Genomic DNA, 23752 nt, shown 5'->3' on the forward strand with positions numbered 1-23752 from the left:
GGTTGCGGTGGGAGGTCGGGGGCCGAGCGAAGCGCATTTCTCTCGTACACGTATGCGTGTGTGTGCGAGGCGTTGGCTCTAACTGAACCTGAGCGAGGCGTTGGGCTCTAACTGAACCCGAGCGATTGCACTGCAGGCTACGCATTACTGAACCCGAGCGATCGATCGATGGCTGTTAACTGAACCCGATCAAGCGATTCCTTCGCTACTGCTGCTAACTGAAGCCGATCGATGCTGCCTCTGGATGAACAGTGAGCATTGCGGGGGGGGGGGGGGGGGGGGGGGTTGGATGCATAGTGAGCGGTGGGAGTGGATGAACCGGACCCCGTGGTGTTGCCTCTGGATGAACAAGATCCCGATCGATCGAGCCGGTTGGGGCTGGATGAACAGGATCTCGTGGAGGGCTGGATGAACAGGACGACCCCGTGGAGGGCTGGATGAATAGTAGACGGTGTAAGGGTGCCCGTGGAGGGGTGGTTGAACAGGAGCCCATGGAGGGGTGGTTGAACAGTAGCCGGTGGAGTAGTGCGCGGTGGAGGCTGGATGAACAGGAGCCCGTGGAGGCTGGAGGAGGTCTGATAACCCACAAGTGTAGGGGATCGCAACATCTTTCGAGGGTAGAGTATTCAACCCAAATTTATTGATTCGACACAAGGGGAGCCAAAGAATATTCTTAAGTATTAGTGATGTCTACTACACAACCTTCTTCTTGTAGACGTTGTTGGTCCTGCAAGTGCACAAGTTTGTAGGACAATAGCAAATTTCCCTCAAGTGGATGACCTAAGTTTTATCAATCCGTAGGAGGCGTAGGATGAAGATGGTCTCTCTCAAGCAACCCTGCAATCAAATAACAAGGAGTCTCTTGTGTCCCCAATACACCCAATACAATGGTAAATTGTATAGGTGCACTAGTTCGGCGAAGAGATGGTGATACAAGTGCAAAATAGATAGTAGATAAAGGTTTTTGTAATATGAAATAATAAAAACAGCAAGGTAGCGAGCGATAAAAGTGAGCGTAAACGGTATTGCAATGATAGGAAACAAGGCCTAGGGTTCATACTTTCACTAGTGCAAGTTCTCTCAACAATAATAACATAGATAGATCATATAACAAGCCCTCAACATGCAACAAAGAGTCACTCCAAAGCCACTAATAGCGGAGAACAAACATAAAGATTATGGTAGGGTACGAAACCACCTCAAAGTTATTCTTTCGGATCAATCTGTTCAAGAGTTCGTACTAGAATAACACCTTAAGACACAAATCAACCAAAACCCTAATGTCACCTAGATACTCCATTATCACCTCAAGTATCCGTGGGCATGATTATACAATATGCATCACACAATCTCAGATTCATCTATTCAACCAACACAAAGTACTTCAAAGAGTGCCCCAAAGTTTCTACCAAAGAGTCAAGAACGTGTGCCAACCCCTATGCATAGGTTCATGGGTGGAACCCGCAAGTTGGTCACCAAAACATACATCAAGAGGCACATGATATCCCATTGTCACCACAGATAAGCACGGCAAGACATACATCAAGTGTTCTCATAAAAGACTCAATCCGATAAGATAACTTCAAGGGGGAAACTCAATTCATCACAAGAGAGTAGAGGAGGGAGAAACATCATAAGATCCAACTACAATAGCAAAGCTCGGGATACATCAAGATCGTGCCATAGAGGGAACACGAGAGAGAACACGGGAGAGAGAGATCAAACACATAGCTACTGATACATACCCTCAGCCCCGAGGGTGAACTACCCCCTCCTCGTCATGAAGAGCGCCGGGATGATGAAGATGTCCACCGGTGAAGGATCCCCCCTCTAGCAGGGTGCCGGGAAGGGCTCCCGACAGGTTTTTGGTGGCTACAGAGGCTTGCGGCGGCGGAACTCCCGATCTATCTTGTCCGTGGATGTTTTTAGGGTACATGGGACTATATAGGCGAAAGAAGTTGGTCGGGAGGTGCTCGAGGGGCCCACAAGACAGGGGGCGCGCCCTGTAAGGGGGGGCGCGTCCTCCTATCTCGTGGAGTCCTCGAGTATCTTCTGACTTGAACTCCACGTCTCCAGGATGATATTCTTCCAAAAAATCACGTTGCCGAAGGTTTCATTCTGTTTGGACTCCGTTTGATATTCATTTTCTTCGAAATACTGAAACAGGCAATAAAACAACAATATGGGTTGGGCCTCCGGTTAATAGGTTAGTCCCAAAAGTAATATAAAAGTGTATAATAAAGCCCATAATCATTCAAAACAGATAATAAAATAGCATGGAACAATAAAAAATTATAGATACGTTGGAGACGTATCAAGCATCCCCGAGCTTAATTCCTGCTCGTCCTTGAGTAGGTAAATGATAAAAACAGAATTTTTGATGTGGAATGCTACCTAGCATGATTCTCAATGTAATTTCTCTTTATTGTGGCATGAATGTTCAGATCCAAATAATACAAAATAAAAGTTCATATTGACATAAGAAATAGTAATGCTTCAAGCATACTAAGCAAAGTAATCATGTCTTCTCAAAATAACATGGCCAAAGAAAGTTATCCCTACAAAATCATATAGTTTGGCTGTTGCTCTATCTTCATCACACAAAGTACTAGTAGAACGCCCGTGCGTTGCCACGGGCTTTTGAAAAGAAATTGAGATGCTACCTGGCATATTTTGGGCCACTTCTTAGGAGGGGCAATGGGGTTTTTTTTGGGGGGGGGGACCCAAACCAGGCTTTAGCTAGATTTCATTGATTCTCTCATTAATTTAGTGAGGAATAGTATGAAGAAATCCCATGGGCTGAGAATGACCTCCTATGTTGGCCTCCACTAAGCTCGGCCACTCCTACTCATTGAGCTATAATAATCGAGAATAATGTCGTCTAAGCTAACACACATCTTTTTCTTTTGACGATCATCTAACACACATCAAAATATCAAACACAATAATCTTTGAGCACCTACAGCCTGTCCCTTATAGAATGTTCTCAAATGTGCACGGACACGTCCGGTCAGTCACCGAATAGGGAAGAGAAACAAAGGTGACCCAACCGGACCCCTCATATCATCTCTACAAGTCCGGGTTGTCCACAAACTCTCATATTGACACCAAATATGGGGAGGATATGAGGGCTCGCAGACGCACCCGGTCAATACGCCACCTAGGACGCGACCCGCCCCCAGACCACAATTTCTTCCTTTTCTTTCTATCTCTTAATCTCCCTCAATCACATGCAAGTCACCAGATATATAAGGGAGAAAATGAGAAGTATGGTTGCATGCACAGAACAAACAGGGGCTCGAAACAGACGCTGACCGACCGCGACTGTTGACACTTAGGGTGGCGAATTTGCTAAATCCGACTATAGATGCTCTTATTGACAACTCAAATAAAAATGTTTTTTTAGTTGGAATGGGTTGTGGTATTGATGGACATTCAACCGTATGAAGCACAAGAACTACTTTCAATCCTTTTCCAAAACTAAAATGAAGGAGGCCACACAGGAAAAAAATGCATATGCAAGTGAATCAAACCGAGCTCCTGCCCATGTGGTCGACCCCTGGATGCCTGCGTTAATGGAGCAGAAGCTGTGCGCTCACCTGAAGGTTGCTGGAGGGGATCGATGAGAATGACAGCTTCCAGAACCGGAGCGCGGCAGGTCCAAAACTCAAGGGGCCAACACGGGAGATGCAGAGGTTGCCGGCGCCTCTCCGCTCAGTTGTGCTCACGGTCTTCGGCGCTGTCACCGAGATTGGCATCTCGCCCTCATTGCGGTCACTGTCGCTGGTGCGATGCCCCGTCCTTGGCTACTGTAGAATTTAATGAATTACATGTAATTTTTATTGAGGGGATAAATTACAATGTAATTTGAATTAGTAGATACAGAGAAATCCAGATGGAACTGCCCGTATAAGATCTTACCTACAGCTGGGGTTATCAACTTTCCATGCATAACATGATCAAAACAAATATGATGTAATCATGCATAAGTATAGAAAAGCCCACCTTTTTATTCCTTGAAAAATCAATTCACAATTTCACTCGACCATTTACATATGTACAATTTGCTATTTTTTGGAAAGGATGTACAATTCATGTTACATCAATCATATGACAAAAATGGACCAGAAAAGTAATTTTGCCTCCATCACAGGACTTGCTGAACTGCTCTTATGTTTCTCTTCCTCCTAATCTTCAGTTATTTACAAAGGTCTTCCATCAATCTATACAAAACAGAAGGGATAGCAAATAAGACCTCAGCTACATGGCATCACCATAAATCGCAGGTTCTAATGGGAAGCACTGTATGCAATCAAACTACCATGACAACATCCTGATTCCATGGGGAAAATGAATCAAAAGCGCATACCAAAGCAACAAGTCGGATCTAGGTAATTGCTCATGCGTTGCAACGGGGGCATAAGCATAACCAATTATACCAAACATGTACGAAAAGATGGTCAAGTTCTTTCTTTACCATTATATCACCCTCCTCCTTGTTCTTCTTCCACCCACCATCGCCATCTATCAGTACAATCTCATCGCTGCACTCAATAGCCCATCCAGCTCATATGATGAATAGTATGAAATATAAGTAGTTCTCAGTAAAGAAACTTAATGGCAAGGTACATCGTGGTATGATTCAGACGGAAGGCACACACATGAGAAACTGTTAATATAGAAAGGGAAAACACACGTAATTTGTCAACAACTGTCAAAAGCTTTGAAGAAATTATTAACAACCTAAAAGGCCATCACCTATGTATTCACTTTTTCTTCTGAAGAAAGGGTTGTCATTGCACACAAATTGATGCAGGCAAAGAAATATGTATTTACAATTTTATTTTCCTCTACAAATCCAAGTACACATCTGCGTGGAAATATCAAAATCAAATAGCACAGATAGCTTCAACTATAGCATTGCTGGATGTTGTAATTCAGCCTTGTTAACACGCATATAATAAAAATACAAAGGTCTTTACCATAATTCCTCCTTGCTACTGGCACCCAAACCGGCATGGGAAACAACACTTTAAAGCCCACGGCCATGACACAAAATCTCCAAGTTGTTTTACACGAACTCGATCAGATTGGACATACGATTCTCCAAAACAATGTATATTTTCTGTACTCAATCTATACCTCTATACCTATACTAATTATTGACTCCCTACAAATTCCTACGTTAATTAGATTTTATGAGCAGTTAATCTAGCGTGGGACCAAATTATTACGGTGTTGATTAACCCTTTAGAAATTGCTACCATAGGCAAAGAAAAAAAAACATCCAGATCCGTGATTCTAAAATAAAGAGATCTAACCTCCGTGTATTTCTAGGCACCATACAAACTCCGTGTAAACTCACCTTTTTTTGCGGGAAAAAACTCACACGTTAATCCCAACTAGTATAATGCCCGTGCGTTTCCACGGGCTTTTGAAATATTTTGCTCATTGCCCCCTACCCGAGTCGCCGCCTCCGCCGCCGGCCAACCCTCTAAACCGTGCCACAATCTCTAGCGCCCGCGACCTTCCGCACCACAATCTCAATGGTTAGCAATATTATGAAGAAAAAAAGAAGAATCAAGATGGTTCTCCGAAGAAATCATACCATCTCTTGTTGCACATCATGTTCATGGATCGTACGCATGCTCTCTTCTCTCGGCATCATTAGCATATTTTCAGACTACAAAATCTAACACTCGTGTTTTGAATAATCAGTAGTACAAATCAATTTCAAGAACATGTCATGGGTGAATCATTTGGATACTATACTTTAAAAAATCATTCATGCATGGGAGAGATTTGGCAGGTTACACCGAATGCCATTTAGAAAGCCATACCAAATAGAGAGATCCAATTTTACTATAAAAGAACTATGTTACACACAAAAAAATGTACTCCCTCCGTCCCAAAATAAATGACTCAAAAGTGACTAAACTTTATACTAAAGTTAGCATAAAGCTGACTCATTTTTGAGTCACTTATTTTGGGACGGATGGAGTAACTTGTAAGCTCAATAATACTACCTTCTACCTCAAGTCTTCACATTGATACTGTGGTTCTTGCTTGCGCATACCATTTTGACAGCCATTAAAGGAAGATTTTTAAAATAAGGAGCATGCAATCTAGGCTGAGGATTATATGTGGTTCATGATTCATCATCATCTTTCTTCTGATGTCAATCTAGCCAAGACTGATGGTGGTTTTTGCATTGTTGAACCTTTAGATGCACTGGTAAGTGCATATATAATGAAGCTGCAACAATACAAAGTTAAATTGGTTCTTATAAAATGATTAAATAATCTACTCAAGGCATGTTTGAAGATGAAAATTATTTGCAGAAGACCCGTCCGAATTAAATTTTGACATGTTTTGGTCTACAAAATCTTGTGCACCCAGCCTACAGCAAGCCAATGCATCATAAACCAGCGACAACAGCTCGACATGTCTGATGGAAAATCAACGTAACACCGAAACAGGGCGGTACAGACAAGACATGAACCACATCAATCCCTAAGCATACTAAGCAAACAGCCAACTCTAAGCATACTAAGCAAACGTCCGAGCTAAGCATCAAAGTCATTTCCCCTATCGCACAGCCAACTTTACAGTGCCTAATTAAGTTTTGCATCTATCGCACAGCCAACTCTACGGTGCCTAATTAAGTTTTGCATACCCTTTGACCCCCAGCGACCAGGAAAAGGAAAGAAAAAACGAATGAAAGGAGACGAGTGGAGATCTCGGGGCAAAAAATTAAAACCTGCTCCATGTGCCATTATTCAACACTTTTTAGTCCTACATTTGCAAATGTCAAAAATAAGATTACACTGAGTATTTGCCAACGCCTAGAACCTAGGCGCGCCTTTTTTAACTATGATTTTTTTGGACCATGAAATTTGGTCGTACCCTAACAATGTTCGTCATACCTATTTCAGCTACGCACTTTCATTTCATCAGATGAAAGTATTTTTTTTTGGTTGTTCAGAAAGCACAAATATTTTTATTATGAGGTGTATTTTAAATAAAAATTTGAGAATATTTTTAAAAAATTATCATTTTTATGGTGATGAACATTTTTTTGAAATATTATATTTCATTTGTAATTTTTTGAACTGTTTTTTGTGCTTATACATCCCACAAGCAGTTAAGCAGGCAACAATCCGAAGGCCAAATCGGCAGAGCACTAAGAGCAGCCGTACGAACCGGCCAGTCGTCCAATTCTCAATTCTTTAACTTAGCTGACGCCTGACGGCGCTGTCCGATGACTCCAACCCTCAACTGGTCGGTGGGAGGAGCAGAATATAGAAAACAATTATGCTTCTCCCCTGCTCGGCTACTCCCGGCCTAGCTGCTGCAACGAACGGTGGCGGCGGCGCCGCGGCCGACGGCACCACCTGGTCCCTGCAGGGCACCAGCCACCAGCAAGCAAGTATCCAGCCAAAACAATTAAAAATCAGTATATGAAATAATTGGTTGGAAAGGTGATTAAAAAATTAGAATATAGAAAAAATATATAATGAATTAAAAACATACCCAAAATTTCATGTCGAGATAATGTTTGTCTATCAATTGTTTTGTTTTTTGTGCCATTTGGATGTCATCAAACATAATCTTCCGTACGACCAAATTAAAGCAATCTCGGTCCATGCCTCCATGGGTAAATCATCCTTTAGCATTTGTTGTATTTTTTTTGAGAGACAAACTAATTGGATATGGCTTTGAACTTGGGATCCATACTTTCCTTATAATGATAAAATAAAGAAAATAGGTAAGAAATACATATGCCACCTTATACATGTCTATGTGTTTACTGGACATTCTACTACAAATTATCACAAATCAGTCGGCATCAACAAGGCAATTATGTCACACAGGTAACTACTAACTACATTTTGGTAGATGGTATTAGGCAACCAGCACACAAGTAGAGACAGTACTAAAACCTATATGCTCAGAATTGGATGATGATATTCTAGAATTGTTGTTGTCTATGTATGAGAAACCAGTAATAATAATAAATCAACAACAACAGCAGATGTACGTTGGCGGTTGCTAAGGTGATATCTAAATTACACAACCAACTATCTTTAGCTTAGATATTCACCTAAGAGGGGAAATCAGGGATAACCCATGAAATACTACTTCATCCTTATTCATACAAACCTGAAAATGTTGGCAAAATGTGCTACTCTTGTTACCCCAGAAGTTATGGTCATTGACAGAAAACTGACTAAAAGATCAGTGCCACCTTTTTTGTTCATTTACTGAATAAAGTGTAGCATCTATGAATATTTCAAGCTTGAATCAAATAGGGAGAAACATAACTTACAGTCTGCACGTCGTTATCATCGACTGTTACGCATGTCTGAGAGCCAAACCTCCTTCACCTTCACCTGGGTTCTATCAGACGCCTTTGGCACCTGCACGCGCACACACAACAGAGACATCAAAACGAATTATCCTACACTTGAACAACAACATTATAGTTTGGACGAAATTCTATCCATCGATGCCAAAGTTCAGTACCATGCCCACAAAAACATAATACAAAATATATGACGCAGGCAAGACGCTGCTGCAGCTGAAGCTGGCAAGAGAAAATAATTCTTATTAATTAGTGAAGTAAACACATATGACTCAGCCATGCTAAACCATTAGCATAAAATGAACTATTAGCTAGACTGATAAACTCATATGATTTTAGTTCTAACTGGTCCCGAATTTCCAGACAGTTACCTTCGTGTTGTCAAGTGACATCTCACCTCCAAGGAAAAACTTGTTAGCCTCATCATTCCCACTGTAAGCAAGAACCTATAAATTAACAGAATAAAAATGCATAAAAAACAGGAGCAAGCACGTTAAAATGCAAGGCAAATTGATGTATATATTTCCTTGCAGCAAAACAACATGACAAAATGATGAAGTATCACAGTGGCCCAGATTTTTGCATTCTTTCTAAAACAGAACATGGATCCCTCATTGCAAGAACTAAAGCGTGGAAGAACTAAATAAAAGTAGGGGTCACAACATGTAAAGTGTTTATCCTCAGCGTGCTAGTAATCCCAATTCGGTAGCTACTGTCAGTTTAATTATTTGTTTGAAACATTCTCCCATGTGGTTGGCTAATGCTGCCCAGTTCTACTTTTAAGAAATGGTGGTAAGTTATGAAATTTTAATCCTAGTAGAACGCCCGTGCGTTGCCACGGGCTTTTGATAAACAACTAAAATTAAGATGCTACTCGCAGAACAATGCCATCTCAGCTAACTCATCTTCTTTTTGGACAATCAGCTAACTGACATCTTAGTATCAAACATAACAATGTTATTGACAACTAAAAAAATTGATTTTTTTAGTCGGAATGAGTTCATGTTTTATTCATTCATCTCAGCACAACCGGAGTCCAAAAAATGACGCATACAATCCGGCAGGTACCTAACCCAAGTTTTACATAACTTATTTGCACAACCATGGTTCGCTAGCAGATGAGCAGCTCCATTAGCCAAGCGTCTCACCCATGCCACCCTAAATTCCTCCCTTGGTCACATGCACTATTTTAGGCCAACTCTAATGCATTGACCCAAACGGACACAAAATTTGTGGGTGCTACTCCATTTCAAACAAAGAGGTGTTGGTATAGCCACCGAGGCCGGCCAGGGCATCCTCCCCCGCCACGTCCTCTGCATGGCGCCATAACACATGGGTGGAGCGCCGCCGTGCCTAGCGTCAGAGGGGCGGCACGAGCAAGCATTGCATCGGGGAACCTACAGGCGCCCGCCATTGCACACTGCATCGGGGAACCTGCAAGCACCATTGCATGCGATCCAGCCATCGAGCGCCGCCTAGGTGGGCAACGCTAGAGGGAGTGCCGCCTGGATGGACGATGCTCGTGCATTGCTACGGGTTGAAGCCAAACGCCAGTTGAAACAGAATAATAAAATATAGACACAATGATCAAATTATTCTTTTAATTCAGTAATATGTGTTAAGCATGATGGCATCTGGTTTTTGTCATACAGCGACAAATACCCGTGCATTGGTACGTGTCTTCAATAAATAAAGCGTTAGTAAGAGAACACAAGTTATTGTCGGTCTCCTATCCTCCGTTTTCTTTGTCTATCACTTGGCTTCCATTCTCCCTTTCTCTCTCTCCCTCACCACATGCTCCTTGACACAACAAGCTATATTATTAAGCACAATCAGAACAGTATATTATTGATGGTTAATTGCAGAGTTAAACCGAATTCATTTCAAGGCACCTAAACTGATTTCTAAACCATCAAATATAGAGTTGATTACAAGGTGAGCAAAACAAAAAACAAAATCTACCAAGAGAAAAAAAATCTTAAACCTAAAAGCTATACAGGAGTAGCTAAATGTAAGGACATCAAGACCCAATTCTTAAAAAGAGATTTACGAGCTGCATTTTGGTACCTGTGAGATCATAGGAGTAGGCCGTCCATGCTGGCAGTTTCCGTCCATGCTGGCAGTTTCATTTTCATGGTTGAAGATCGTCGCATTGCATCACTTCAAGAGGTTATGGGAGAACATCCGTAGAATCCCTGAAGCAATCCCAAGCTCTTGTTAATGATGTAGTAGATCAAGAAATGATATCAGGAATGGATAAAAATATCGAGCATCAACTTCTGTAATAGAAAAATATTCCAAAGGAAAGCTCTTAAAAAATCTTATTTGCTCACACTAAGAGATAAAACTATGTTGAGTTTTGTTACTGTCAAGGTTGACAATTATAGACTCATCAATAGCAATACAACAAAGATTAGCAAATTCAGTCTTAATTTATAGAAGGACAACTGTAAGTCTTGTATATAGAATTCATTCAACAGGTTTAGGACCCTAAACGTAAGAAAATGTATTGGCATATCTTTAGCACTATAAATGAAGATAATTTTATGGTCTATTTATGCCACCTGATAAATTAGAAATGAGCTTCTTACTTGTACCAACCGGATGTGAACTTTTGTCTAGAATTTCAGTTAAGCATGTGCTGTACTTAGTGGAATATCAGTGTGAACTCACGCATGTGTGCGCGCACACACACACAAACACATACACACAGAAGGAAGCCCTCGTTTGACCCAGAAAGGAAATCTTGCCCACGCACTCCGCAGGCGAGCTCGTCCAATCTTGCCGCCACTCCGTCTCCCTGGCTGCAGTTCTACGCCTCCATCCCTTGCCACTCCACATCCCCCATCCCCGAATCGCTTTCGTCAACAGCCACCCGTCGCCGCCACCATCGACGAGGTTACCTTCATCACCGCCACCACAGCACGATGCCTCGCCATCATCTCCATGCCCCCATCAGTCGCATCCACTGATCAAATAGTAGGACCTACAAACTGGTTATACACTCAAAAACTGAGCAGGCAAGATTGGTGAGAGCCAAACCGGATTCAAACTCCCAAGCAAAGAAGGGCACCTCTGCATCAGTTCCATAGTCACACGATACGCAACAGATAGAGATTTTCCCATCAGATGAGTAGACAATGTTGCGAACCTCCCCAGACCATTCTGCAAAATGCCACCCCCTGACGCACCCTGCCATTTTTCTGCTGGACGCTCCCTTTCCAGCTCGGTTTCTCGCCATAGCGGTACATTTCTTGCTGGAGCCCTCCCCTTTAAAACTGGATGATGCCCACCTCACCTTCGCCATGGTGCCCTCTCTGCTTCACATAAGTATATATTCTGATTGTTTGAAATGGACCAATGAATATATATTGTTATATCGATGTCGATGACATAGTCGCATATCTACCTGAACCAACTCATGAGTTTGTTATTCTAAAAAAAACAATCGGAATAGTTCAGTGCATGCTTTTGTTATATATTTGTCATCTTTGCAATGATGGATTTCTTGTTCTTTATACTGTAACGAATTTTGAAATGCAATGTCTAGTTTTCAAATAAAGTAAGTTTGTTGACACATTAACACAAACGCATAGGTCAGACTGGAGAGACTGGTTAGTGAAAAAGGAAATGTGGAATATGAACATTAAGGGAGCCAAGCATGGGGTACTGGGGAGATGATCAAACCTGACCTAAACTGTACAGGTAGGAAAAAACAACAAATATTACCACAACCACGGTGCAAGGCCAAAGACGAACTATAATAATCAGCATGACACTACGAAATACTATAATTAGAGATGAGATATATCTTCGCAGAATAACAATCTTTGGCAGTGAGCTCAATGTCTTTCCCTGTTCTTTCATCTGGTTTGGCAACCTCGGACAATGTTCACATCCTGTGAAGTAGAGGAAAGTCCCAATCAATTAGTACATATTCCTGTATTCCATGATTAAATATGCTAGAGTATATATATATATATATAAATGTTTCCTACAAGCAGTGGTAGTTACCACCACTTGCGTTTTGTATGTTGTATGTAGTATCTATCGAAACCGAGAGTATGTACGTGTAGTATGTAGTATATAACAATGATTAGGTAGTATATATATTAATTTTTAGGTAGTATGTATCATTTTTTGAGTATGCTCATTTTTACGTACAAATATGTACGTATTTTACAAATATAACAAAAACTATGGGCTCATATGCAATTTTTTCATGTAACTTGCTTTGAAATATCTTAAATATAGTATATGAACATATTTAAAATAATAAAATAGTATATATAGTACCACATGGTAGTATATGAGACATGTGGGGTAACTACCACCGGGTGGTAGGATGGATTTTCCCTATATATATATATATATATATATATATATATATATATATATATATATATATATATATATATATATATATATATATATATATATATATATATATATATATATATATATATATATAGGATTCCTATACTGTGAAGTGGAGTACAAGGAGTACAAGTGACATACCCGCTGGTCAAGAACAGGCCAAGGCAGAAGCTCCCAACCAGGTGCAGAGCAAAATTCATCGCTTGGCCATGGCCCCCGTGCAGATGGTAAGTGTGGTGTGGGATATGCAGCCGCCGCTCGCCTCAATGGCGAGGTGTCCCACATTACGGAGCCACGCCATTGTTCATGGTCCACTTTCCTCCGCTCTTCGTCCGATTATATTCCACTAAATAAGCAAGAAGTGAAATGAGAATTCACTTCGAGTTATAATATTCCAGAAGTACACATCTCCAGATATTTACATCGTAGAGGCACACATATTTGAGATGAGACACCAAATTCCATAAAGAAAATAAGGTCTTGTTACCCTTAGAGCTCACTATACAGATCATAAAACTGTAAACTACCCCAATTTCTCTGCTGCAATGTGCACAAAATATTCAGTTCAGAACTGACAGATTCCAATTGTGTCATGTCCTAGTTCTGGCAACTCTCCTTTTCTTTTCTTCATTGCCACAACACATGGCATTTATCTTAATCATACGAGCACACATATCAGTTGTAGAACCAATGTGTACACATATCAGTTTGCCATGTGATCTTCTCCACCGGAACCTGAATGCATACTTCTCACTGGTGTCTGGTAGCTCTGAACAAACTACACTTTCTCATCAGAACTCGAATGTATACTTCACTCTAAATTCAGAAAGATGTACTCATACCAGATTATCAAACACCACGCATGCATCAATCGAGACCACACATGCACCCATCAATTACATGAGCTATTCAACTAATTCTGAAAACTGCACAACTTAAGCGACAGTATGAGGGAGCAGAAACAAACTTACAACTGTAGAACGGCCGGCTCATTCCTGATACATTTATGCGCGTGGCCAGCGGATGCCCGGCTGGAACCTGCCTGGGCAGCCTGGATCGGGAAGATGGCTGGTTCTGCTACAGCAGCCACCTGCCGCCGCCGTGCCCTTTAGCCCCAGCAACAGACCTAAGATGAGTTCGGCGATAAAGATGCGGGGTAGACTCAGGCCGCCACTAACGCTTACCCTTGCTCGTCGTCGACCTCCGGCCGCGTCCGCCCTGAGGGCACCGACCTCGCTCCCTCAACCCTTCTAGCCACACGCGCCTACTGCGGCCGCTGCGGGAGAGAAAGGAGACCCCAGGCACGGGAGGGGCGTGGTGACCAAGGGAGTAGGCAGCCGCAGCAGCCATGAGGGAGGGCTCGTCCTCGTCCACCTGAAGCAGTAGAGACTAGTAGTATGCCCGTGCGTTGCCACGGGCTTCTGAAATATATTGCTAAAGGTTTATAAAATAATCCATGGAAAATATCACAGAAAGAAACAATATAGCATGAACACAATTGTATAATAATTGAAGTCTACTTCACTTGTAATGTAAACTGATAACAAAAAGGCAAATTGACGATGTATACACATAAATCGATGATTCAACTAAAAATATATTACAAATTATTCAAATCTACTTGATGCGCTTAAGAAATTCTCGCACAATATCAAGAAAGTTTTTTCTTCATTCGTACGATGCTTGAGCAAGTATAATAAAAACTGTTTTCTCAACTCATATCCATCATGCAAAAACAATAGTAAAATGCTCATGCGTTGCTACGGGCTGCTACAGACAACAATGCATATAAATGAATCAGAGAAACAATTAAAGTTGCATTCAACGTATAAGCTTATTTTTTTCCTCATACGTCCGAATGTGTTCGGACATCAAACGGGCTACTACAACCGTCTTGATAGTCCGGGTCCCCAAATCCGGCCCATATGTAAGAAAGAAATGTTGTTATCTAGACTATTCGTGATGTTATTTTCAACATGTGAAACCAACGCAAAACCCCACCACCACGACACACCCTCTCCTTTTCTCATCGGACCCTCCCCTATCTGCTCTGTTTCCCGCCGTAGTGGGTGACGTCCGCCTCACTTTCACCATGACACCCTCTCTCCTTCACACCATACTTCCTCATAGACCGTTAAGGAGGAGTCCCCCGTAATGCCTGCCCCGCTCTCCGCCGTTAACGAGGAGTCCTTGCCAACTATCCCACAGGTGAGGCTTTTCCTGGCCGAACTCCTCTACGGTCTGCCAAAAAAACACACGCAAGCCTTTTCCTTGCAAACCTTCTAAGATCAGGCGTAAAACTCTTATAAGATCAATCCAAGACCCCTTTCCTCCGCTGCTCTCCCCCATCCCTCCTGCATGCAGAGCTAGCTTCTAGGACAGACTAAGAGCTGTATGTAAACTCATGTCTACGTATAGTGCCCAGATTGGAGATCGAACAGGGGTCTTCTACTCCGGAGGCAGCGGAGTTTGCGGAGTGCACCGGCGAGCGTGCGGTTTGTTGGCACTCGACGGTGACACAAGGATGCATGTGCTGATGCGCGGTTTTACACTCAATTGAATTCATGATAGAATTCTCAGTGGATCGGATTGATCCCTACAATCAGAAGAACACAATTGCATCTTCTTCTTTTGGTGGATGGAATTTTCTATAGATGCAGTTGTTTCTTCTCCACACAACTTGTAGATTTATCATCCCACCAACATGTATCGATCCATCATCCCCGAAGGTATCTCATTTGATTTTCAGATTATCCAATTGGCATCGGCTAGCGCCAATGATGTTGTTGCTGATGTCACGAGGTTCTGTTTGTGGCTTTGCGATCAGCTTTTGCACATTCGGTTCTTAGATAACGCAATATGCGTAGCCTCTACATCGAGTGACTACAGTGTTGGTTGTGTCAGGCTTTTTCTTGCCGCTAGATTGCTGATCCACAATGAGGCTTCTCCTCTCATAACGTACTCTGATTTGTTAGTTAGTTGCTATGATCTGATGGTTAACTCTGAATTGGTTGCTATTTGTTCTTTTGTACCAGGGTTGCAAGGTAGAATTGGAGGAGAATTTGTGCACCAGCCTCCAACTCCTTGATGTTGTGCTGATTATATGGAGCACATATATTTGTGATGAAGTACTCACTCTTGGAATTTGTTTAGAGGGAAAGGCCTTCTTATATATAGTACATCTCATGCCTCGCTAGATTGGTTTCCATCTTCAGAGTGAAAATATTTCTGGTGTTCCAGTGTTATAATGGAGATAAGGTATTCTCTTTTTTTCTTGCAAGGGACGATAGAAGGCATTCAACGGTTTCTTCTCTCGGGTAAAACACTGCTTCCCTGACATTGCATAATCTGCAGAGAAACAAATTCAGTGGCCGCCCATCTTTGGTCAGGTGCTTTCCCTTCTTTGGTCAGAAATTGCTTAGTGTCTGTTACATAGTATTTACATAAATCATAGTATTTGCATAGTCATACTTGCCTTTCTACCAGACCAATGTTTCTAAGCAATCTGAAGGTATTATCATCATTTACTAACATTAGTGCATCAAGGGGAGACATTCTGTACTATATATATCTTGAGCGGCAACAAACAATGTAAGTTATCTATGGCTTTCATGTGAACCATTATTCCGAGCTCCATTAGTAAGTTCCGTTAGTTTATTTCTAAATAATTAGAATGTACACAGCCTTTCCTCCGTCCATGCTGCTTTTTTCATCCAGTCTCGGTTATTCTCCTCGATTCAGCTGCTGAAAGAAATACCAGAATTGATCTTTTAATTCTGGTCATTGGGCACCCTCTAATTCAGTGGCCGCCCATCTCTCCTCAAGTGCATGCTGCCATCTTTTCTTCCTTGCTATTTGATACCAAGCCAGCACCGCTGGTAACAATATGTTAAAAAAAATATTTATTTTTCTGAACCATTTATATTTCAACAGTCTGCTTCAGTACTATTTCAGATGGTGAATAAATTAGTGAAGAACGTTTCTTATGCATGTAGGGGGTCACCTGGTAATTTTCTTAGGAACGCGATTTTCCTATTCCACAGTGAAATCTGAGGATATCTTTAAACTACAACAAATGAACTGGTGATGCTGACATTGTGTGACCTCTTACGTTGTCTTTTTGGGCCATTTACTAGATGGCACACGCATTAGCATCATTTTTTTTAGTTTAATATGCCAGCTGAGACGAGTTTGACTACCTTCTCACATACTATTCAGGGCACTGAGTAATGAATAATTGGATCTGAAAGCTCATATATGAAGCTCCAATCTTGGTAGTGGCATAAATGGAAGATGAGATCTATGAATAACAAATCCAAGAATTACCTGTAGTTTCTATGATTTTCAAAGTTTGTAATCTCTTCAAGATTTTCAGTCGTTCAAGCTCAGAAATAAAATATATGTGCACAACAATTCTGTCAGCTGTTTACACACAAGCCGTAGTTTTGAAGCAAAAAAGTAAGGCAATAACCGAGCTGAATGAGCCAAAAATGACATGCCATCGAAAGTTTTTAAGTTATTGCTACATCACATTTTATGATTTGGTGTACCTCTGAATTTGGATCTATTTGTTAGCATTTATAAAAGAAAAAGAAAAATTTTCTTTGCCTATATTAGCAATCATAAATTTGCATGTTTCCAACAAAATAAGTGGTCAATGTTGTATTTTTATATTTTATATCTCTGAATTTTTTTATCTAATAAATGCATTAGTATGTATATATTTAGCTTATTTAGGAAAGACTAGCCCGTGCGGATGCACGGGTTGACGACTAGTTCTCCCTAATTTTGCACAATTTTATAATTACAAAACAAAGGTATCTCACTGCTGCCTCTGCACCAAAAACGAACAAAGACCGAATATGAATGTTAACTATCTAGTTGCAATGTTAGTACCTTGGAGCGCACCTGAAAATCCCCACTTCACTACTCGGTTGAAGGAACTTCATCAATCCATATTGCATTTTATTTCTAACGAAAATTTACCTTATATAATGCGAACAGTTTAGTAAATCCACCAAAACAGAAAAATTAATGTCTTGGAGAAATAGGCAAGCATAGACAAACAACAACCCCGCGGCATACCTTGACTTCACCTATGTCTTTCGCAAGTGCCCCAATGTTCTTCTATTGCTAGAAACGCGTACTGGCAGCTCGGATCATATTCCATCTCTCCAAACAAGGGAACGTACTGCAGGGTAAGCAAGACTTATATTACTACTTGAGGATGCACGTGATACAAAAAAAGAAAAACATGGTGTTGCAGCCTCTGGTATAGAATGCAATCGCTGTACAGACCGGTCGGGCTAATGTATCCGATAGACGGCAATTAATATAATCCAAACCCAGCCTGTGCAAACTTCAAGAAAGAATATAAAACTTGTGTGCATACCCAATGATGGTGTTACTACTGATGTTCATAGCCACTGGTGGTGATAAAACATGTATAATGAGAGCTGTCATAGAACCGCAGCAGGAAGTAACTATTCCTACTCCTGCAGATTAGACGAGGAAAAACAAATTAGATGAGTATTTCACATGTCAGGAAGTTGTCACTACTCACAAGACATCATATCATGCATCAAAATAAATATCAAAGAACAACAGCGAGAAGAATGAGTGTTCATTGGGTGTGCCAAAGTGCCTGCACCAAGGGATTACATGGGATTTACTGGTCAGTTGGGACAATGTTTTAACTTTGTCACGATAAACCTCTCTTGCTTTTAATATATGGGACAAGTTAAGACAAGTGAATAATTATACTGCGAGCTTACAATTATAAGGCATGAGCAAGTATTAGTTCTGAACTTCTGATACAAGGCAAACAGGGAAACATCCATGACTCTATTTTTTTCTAATCATTTATATATCCTATTACATGATTAAATGTGAAAAGTATTTTTGTTATCAATCTACAGCTATAAAAGATGCAAAATTTGAACCAAATTATGATCTCATATCTGCAATAAGAAAAATGGGTCGCAATTTTTCGTTTACTTCAACATGACATATCCTTTCAAACTTGAGTTCAAGCAGTCACCGGCAAGATCCTGATAACAAATCTCGTACAAACTCTCTAACTCTTGATATAGATCCTGGTCAAACAATGGTCATCGAGTAAGACAAGAACGAGCTGCAAATTACAATATACAACATTCAGATATGGGTTTTTTTTAAGAAGGAAAAAAATTTAGCAGAGGAGGAAAGGGAGATGTGCAACTGACCTTGTGCGTGCGATGTAACTCCCCCGTATACGCTCGTGGAACCAACGGCCCACTGCATGCATCCAATAAGTTTAACCGATGGGAAACATTTTATGAGGAAACAAAGGCTTCTCATATCAGCATCTCAGCAAATGTTCATCCAGTGCTCCAAAAAAATGTCAATGGCAGATCTATATTGCATTTTGGGGTGAACAAAAATCCAAAATAGAGTAAGAATATACGTCTATGTTACTACTGATAGAAAATTTATAAATTTGACAAAAAATGGAACTACAATAAAATAACAGGTGCATAGTGCGTTTAAATTCTTACCAGAAAATATATAATCAAAGAAGATGAAACCAGAGACTCTATACAAATTATTGATGGTACAGAACCATCAACCATAAAACATTTGCATGTCACAGCTCCCAGTTCAATCAAATTCATGTTAGAACTGTAAGCATGTTTTTGTTACAACCTGTCAACATATCAAGCAACTCGTTCCTTTTCTTCGGTTTTTAATAAGCACAAATCATGAACTCTACACCTCACCTTTTGTGAAGAGAAGGATCCACAGAGCTCTAGAGCTCTATACATTCTTGTTGCGACGTAATATTAGTCTGTACTAACATAATCAAAAATCTCAGCCACAGTGTTATGTCATCAGCGGCAACGGCTTTTCTTTGCAGGCTTGTGCTCATTGCAAATCCATAATATAGCAGGCAATTGAAACAATCCATGATTAGCTTCTAAATCCATAATTTCGATGGGAAAAACCGGGAACAAAAAGCTACAAAATTTATCAATCTTTGCCTTTCGCCAAACAGAGGTACTGCAGGGCATATATAGATTAGTGCAATAAACTTGTACTCTCTCTGTATTAGTTTGTTTCTTGCATCAGTGCGTCAATAAGAGTCATTATACATGGCACAATGGCAAACATAGCATCATTTAAAGCATGGCTCGCAAAATTCAGGGATATGCATAGGAAAAAGGAATAAGTAAAAAATCAAACCTGCATTAGCGCATCGTTCTGACTGCAGAGCACGATACCAAGTAGATGAGCACCCTTGAGGCCAGGACAGGGCGAGGATCCTCCTAGGATCAAAATGAGGGTGCATACCGGCACCTCCAGTAGCATGTCCGCGCAGCCACCGCTCCATCCACTTGCAACTTGTCGGGTCGACGCAGCCGCCGCTCCATCCCCTGTCGCAAATGCTCGGGGATCTCTGTCCTTTTTCCCACAATACATTTCCGTCTCCCTGGTGACGCTCCCCTGCCTGCCATGCCCCAACTCATTGTTTTCTAGTTGAGTTAATTTTGAAACAGAAGATTCAAAACAACGGGCAGCCAAAAATAGTACAAGAAAATAACACATACCTCTCTGGAGCTCCAAGTGGGTTGTGAAGTACATGCTTTGGGCATATAGATAAACTCTCCAAAAATGGTTGCAACACAAAAATATTACATATTGTTTGAGAACAAACTTCATAGCTAATACACGCACGACAATACCAGTAAAGTTTAAACAAGGAAAAGACGGTCTTTGTATTTTGAGCTCTTTTCGAAGAAAAAAATGTATTTTGAGATGAGAGAGAAGTTGATAGAAAATTACACTCATAGCACTGTATCATGGAAATCTAAAGAGAGGCACCCCAAAACATCAATACATTTATTTCATATCCCTAAACCTGAGCAACTTTGATAAATTTATCGCCAATTAAAGGACATTATCCATCTTCCCTGCACTGAACTTACTACATCAGTTGGTGGGGAATGTGATGGTCATAGATTAAACTACGAAGCAGAATGATTCCATGTTTCAACAATTCAATTCCAGGTTCTGTATTTTTTTTTTTAAATTTTGAGTATTTGAACATTGTAGCTGGAGGACAAACGCATGAGATTGCTGTGTACTACAAAGGGGTCAAGTCACGATATTATTCAAACACATCTTGCCCACTTTGCCCAATAGGAACTTCACATGAATGAAGTACAAATAATCTTATTCCTGTGTGTCGCTCTTAAACAGCACAAGCAGTAATCAGTAACCCCATGGACAGAGACAGTCCTGAAGCTTGTCTATGACAAAGCTATCACGCAGGACCGATTTAAAACAACGCATACAAGCAGATAAACAAAATCCCGGCCATCTTGCCGAAATTCTGCATTTACCATGGGCTTGACCAGAGACCTCACAATTGCAAATGCTGGCGTGTGCAGCCACCTGCGCATCGCCAAAAACCTGTTAGTAACCACCAAATGGTCCGTGTTTAGTGCGGAATCAAGGAGTAGCAAATCAGTCTCAGGATCCCCTCGGAAGTCGGAACCCTGATAGCTACCATCCCAGATCGCGCCTGAAATCGCCCCGCCGCCTTGGAGCAGGATGACAAGCTTATGACGGAATCAGATCACCACCAAAAAAAAAACGAAGCACAGGTGAGAGGTGGGTCACCTGGAAGCGAGCGTGGCGGGGGATCATCGGCTGGTATTCACGAACACCAGGAACATGTTAACTTATTTGTTAAAAGAGCTCTGCTCTGCAACACCATAATATCAAATTAAGCTCTACTCTGCAACTAATAGGTGTGTCGATACCAAATACAGTAAGGGGATAAGGACTCTGTATATGAATATCTTTTTTTATGTAAATGTTCAAAAGTTGGCCCTCTTAATTCGACACAGGAAAATAAGGCCATTTGCAGATAATTTTACCAAAAGTTCTGTAAAAGTTTTCCTTCCTGTGCACCACATGCTGATCAATGAAAGAGATAACACAGGTAAAGGCGATGATGGAAGTAAATGCCATGTCGCCATACCTGCAGATGACTCGCAACATTTTCCCTGGTGAGCTTCTCCATGTTCATAAGCTCGAGTAATCGTTTGGGTACAGCCTCTGCGAACAGCAGCAAGAGAAAGGACACAAGCATAAATGGGTCTGCAAGAACATTCAACATAAATCAAGAGGCAACGTGGGGAGGTGTTTTTTCTTTCTTACTGTTGATCCCGAGCTGGTTTACGGCGGCGACGAACTTCCGGTGCAGCTCCACTGACCACAGCACCCTCGGCTTCTTCGACCCGGCGGCGGCGTCGTTGTCCTCGCCGTCGTCTTCCTCCTCGCTGTGCGGCTCCTTCCTCTTCTTGCCGGCCCTGTTGCTCTGGTCACACGACCTGTGGCTGTCACAGGTCGCCTGGCCGAGCTGGTGGTACAAGTCGGCGCTCGGCGGCTTGCTGATCTCCTTGCAGAGATCATGGTTTTTGTTCGGCTCACGGTTGCTGAACTTCCTCCTGACGACGTGCAAAATAAGTTAACATGTTCCTGGTGTTCACCTGGAAACGAGCGTGGCCGCGGCGGCGACGAGGTTACGCTGGGAAACGAGGCGGCTCATCGGCTGGCTACTCGCGCTTGATCTCCCATAGAGTGACCGAAGGGAGAGGTATAGGAGGCAGGTAGAGGGGGAGGGGCAGCAGAGGAGTAACGTTGGGGGCGCCCGAGGCGGCGAACCCTAGACGAGAAGAGGCCGGGGTATACCTGTGCTCCTCCTTGATCCAGGCCTTCCAGGGTACGCCGTCGGGCGTTTCCCGGAGTTCGGCGGCAGCGGGATTCAAACCGCCCTGCCTTGTGGAGGCGGCGGCGGCGGCGTGCCGGCGTCTCCCCCTCGGACGGCGGCGGCGGCGCTGGCAACGATATATGGGATCGATGGGATCGAGAGACGCGGCGGCGGCGACAACGAACGATGGGATCGAAAGGAGTGGGGTTGATGGAGTTGTTTTTTTTTTCTGGGTGTGGGTTTTTTTGTTGGCTGCGTGTGATGGGGGAGGGACGAAAAAAATCTACGAAAAAAAATCTACGGAAATGTTAACGCCCACACGTGTGGGCGTTTGCACATCGCCCACACGCCTCCATCACCATTCATTTTGCCACGTATAAATAGATGACATCAACAGAATTTTTTTTGGTTTCGGCTTAAAAATGTTGTATCTCCTAAATAAAAAAGCGAACTAAAAATCTGTTTTCACCATTAAATCCGTCTCGACGAGATCTTCAAAACTAGACCCCATGTTGATATGTTTTGACGAATTTTTTTTTGCCAAAAGTTGCCACGATGTTTACACTGCAGTTGCCATAGGGCTTAAACTAAAGTTGCCATGTGGCAATTTTAATTTGTAGATCATGGCAATTTTGGTATTTTGATGATGGCAACTCCAGTACTTTGACCATGAAAATTATTTTTTGTATGAACCATGGCAATTTTACGTGCATGTATCATGGTAGTTTTAGTTTATGGTTCATGGCAAGTCTAGTTTCTTAATTTCCCGTTTTATAAATGTCAAAATTTACTTTTAAATGTAGAAGAAAATAGCTGAAACATATCATGGCAACTTTAGTGTAAACATCATGGCAATTCATATGCAATAGACATGGCAACTTTTAATCCATTTTTTTTCATCAAAACATATCAACATGGGATCTAGTTTCGAAGATCTCATCGCGAGGGATTTAATGGTGAAAACGGATTTTCAATCGGATTTTTCGTTTAAGAGATAAAACATTTTAAAAACTGAAAATCCAAAAAGATTCCTGCATGCATGCATGCGATGACATGGCAATCTGTTTACATTAGAGACGTGTGGTGCGTCTCCCTTCCTGCCACACGTGTGGCAGTTAGCGCGACCCAAAATCTACGAAGGTTAACATACAAAAAAAAACCGAACGAAAATGGTGGGACGAAAATTGACCGGCGGAGACTACCAACTGCTCCATTAGGAGTAGAGATTTAATCATGCACAACCCCGATGACGA

The 23752-nt window shown here is 41.7% G+C and overlaps 1 protein-coding gene and 2 long non-coding RNA genes across 6 annotated transcripts; all 3 read right to left on the reverse strand.

The window, feature by feature from the left end:
• Nucleotides 1-7438: 7438 nt before the first annotated feature.
• LOC123087880 (uncharacterized) lies at nt 7439-14146 on the reverse strand. Of its 4 annotated transcripts, XR_006441553.1 has the most exons (9): nt 13927-14146; nt 13714-13848; nt 12884-13088; nt 11439-12264; nt 10957-11358; nt 10433-10560; nt 8737-8811; nt 8330-8420; nt 7439-7741 (listed from the first exon to the last, which is right to left on the reverse strand). It is a non-coding gene; the product is annotated as an uncharacterized lncRNA (long non-coding RNA). The 4 variants fall into 4 exon arrangements; XR_006441555.1 differs by lacking the exon at nt 10957-11358 and having other exon boundaries at nt 11517-12264; nt 13927-14145; XR_006441554.1 differs by lacking the exon at nt 10957-11358 and having other exon boundaries at nt 13927-14145.
• Nucleotides 14147-14796: 650 nt separating this feature from the next.
• LOC123082893 (uncharacterized) lies at nt 14797-18688 on the reverse strand. The gene is made up of 4 exons (XR_006439144.1): nt 18135-18688; nt 17828-17933; nt 17639-17728; nt 14797-16617 (listed from the first exon to the last, which is right to left on the reverse strand). It is a non-coding gene; the product is annotated as an uncharacterized lncRNA (long non-coding RNA).
• A 2249-nt stretch (nt 18689-20937) lies between these two features.
• On the reverse strand, nt 20938-22855 carry LOC123084196 (two-component response regulator ORR22-like). Its single transcript, XM_044505919.1, has 5 exons — nt 22850-22855; nt 22481-22782; nt 21947-22236; nt 21768-21844; nt 20938-21488 (listed from the first exon to the last, which is right to left on the reverse strand). The coding sequence occupies exons 1-5, from the start codon at nt 22853-22855 to the stop codon at nt 21441-21443; spliced, it is 723 nt and encodes a 240-aa protein (XP_044361854.1). The 3' UTR covers nt 20938-21440.
• Nucleotides 22856-23752: the final 897 nt, after the last annotated feature.

This window comes from Triticum aestivum, chromosome 4A, assembly GCF_018294505.1.
Source record: "Triticum aestivum cultivar Chinese Spring chromosome 4A, IWGSC CS RefSeq v2.1, whole genome shotgun sequence".
NCBI classification, from domain to species: Eukaryota; Viridiplantae; Streptophyta; class Magnoliopsida; order Poales; family Poaceae; genus Triticum; species Triticum aestivum.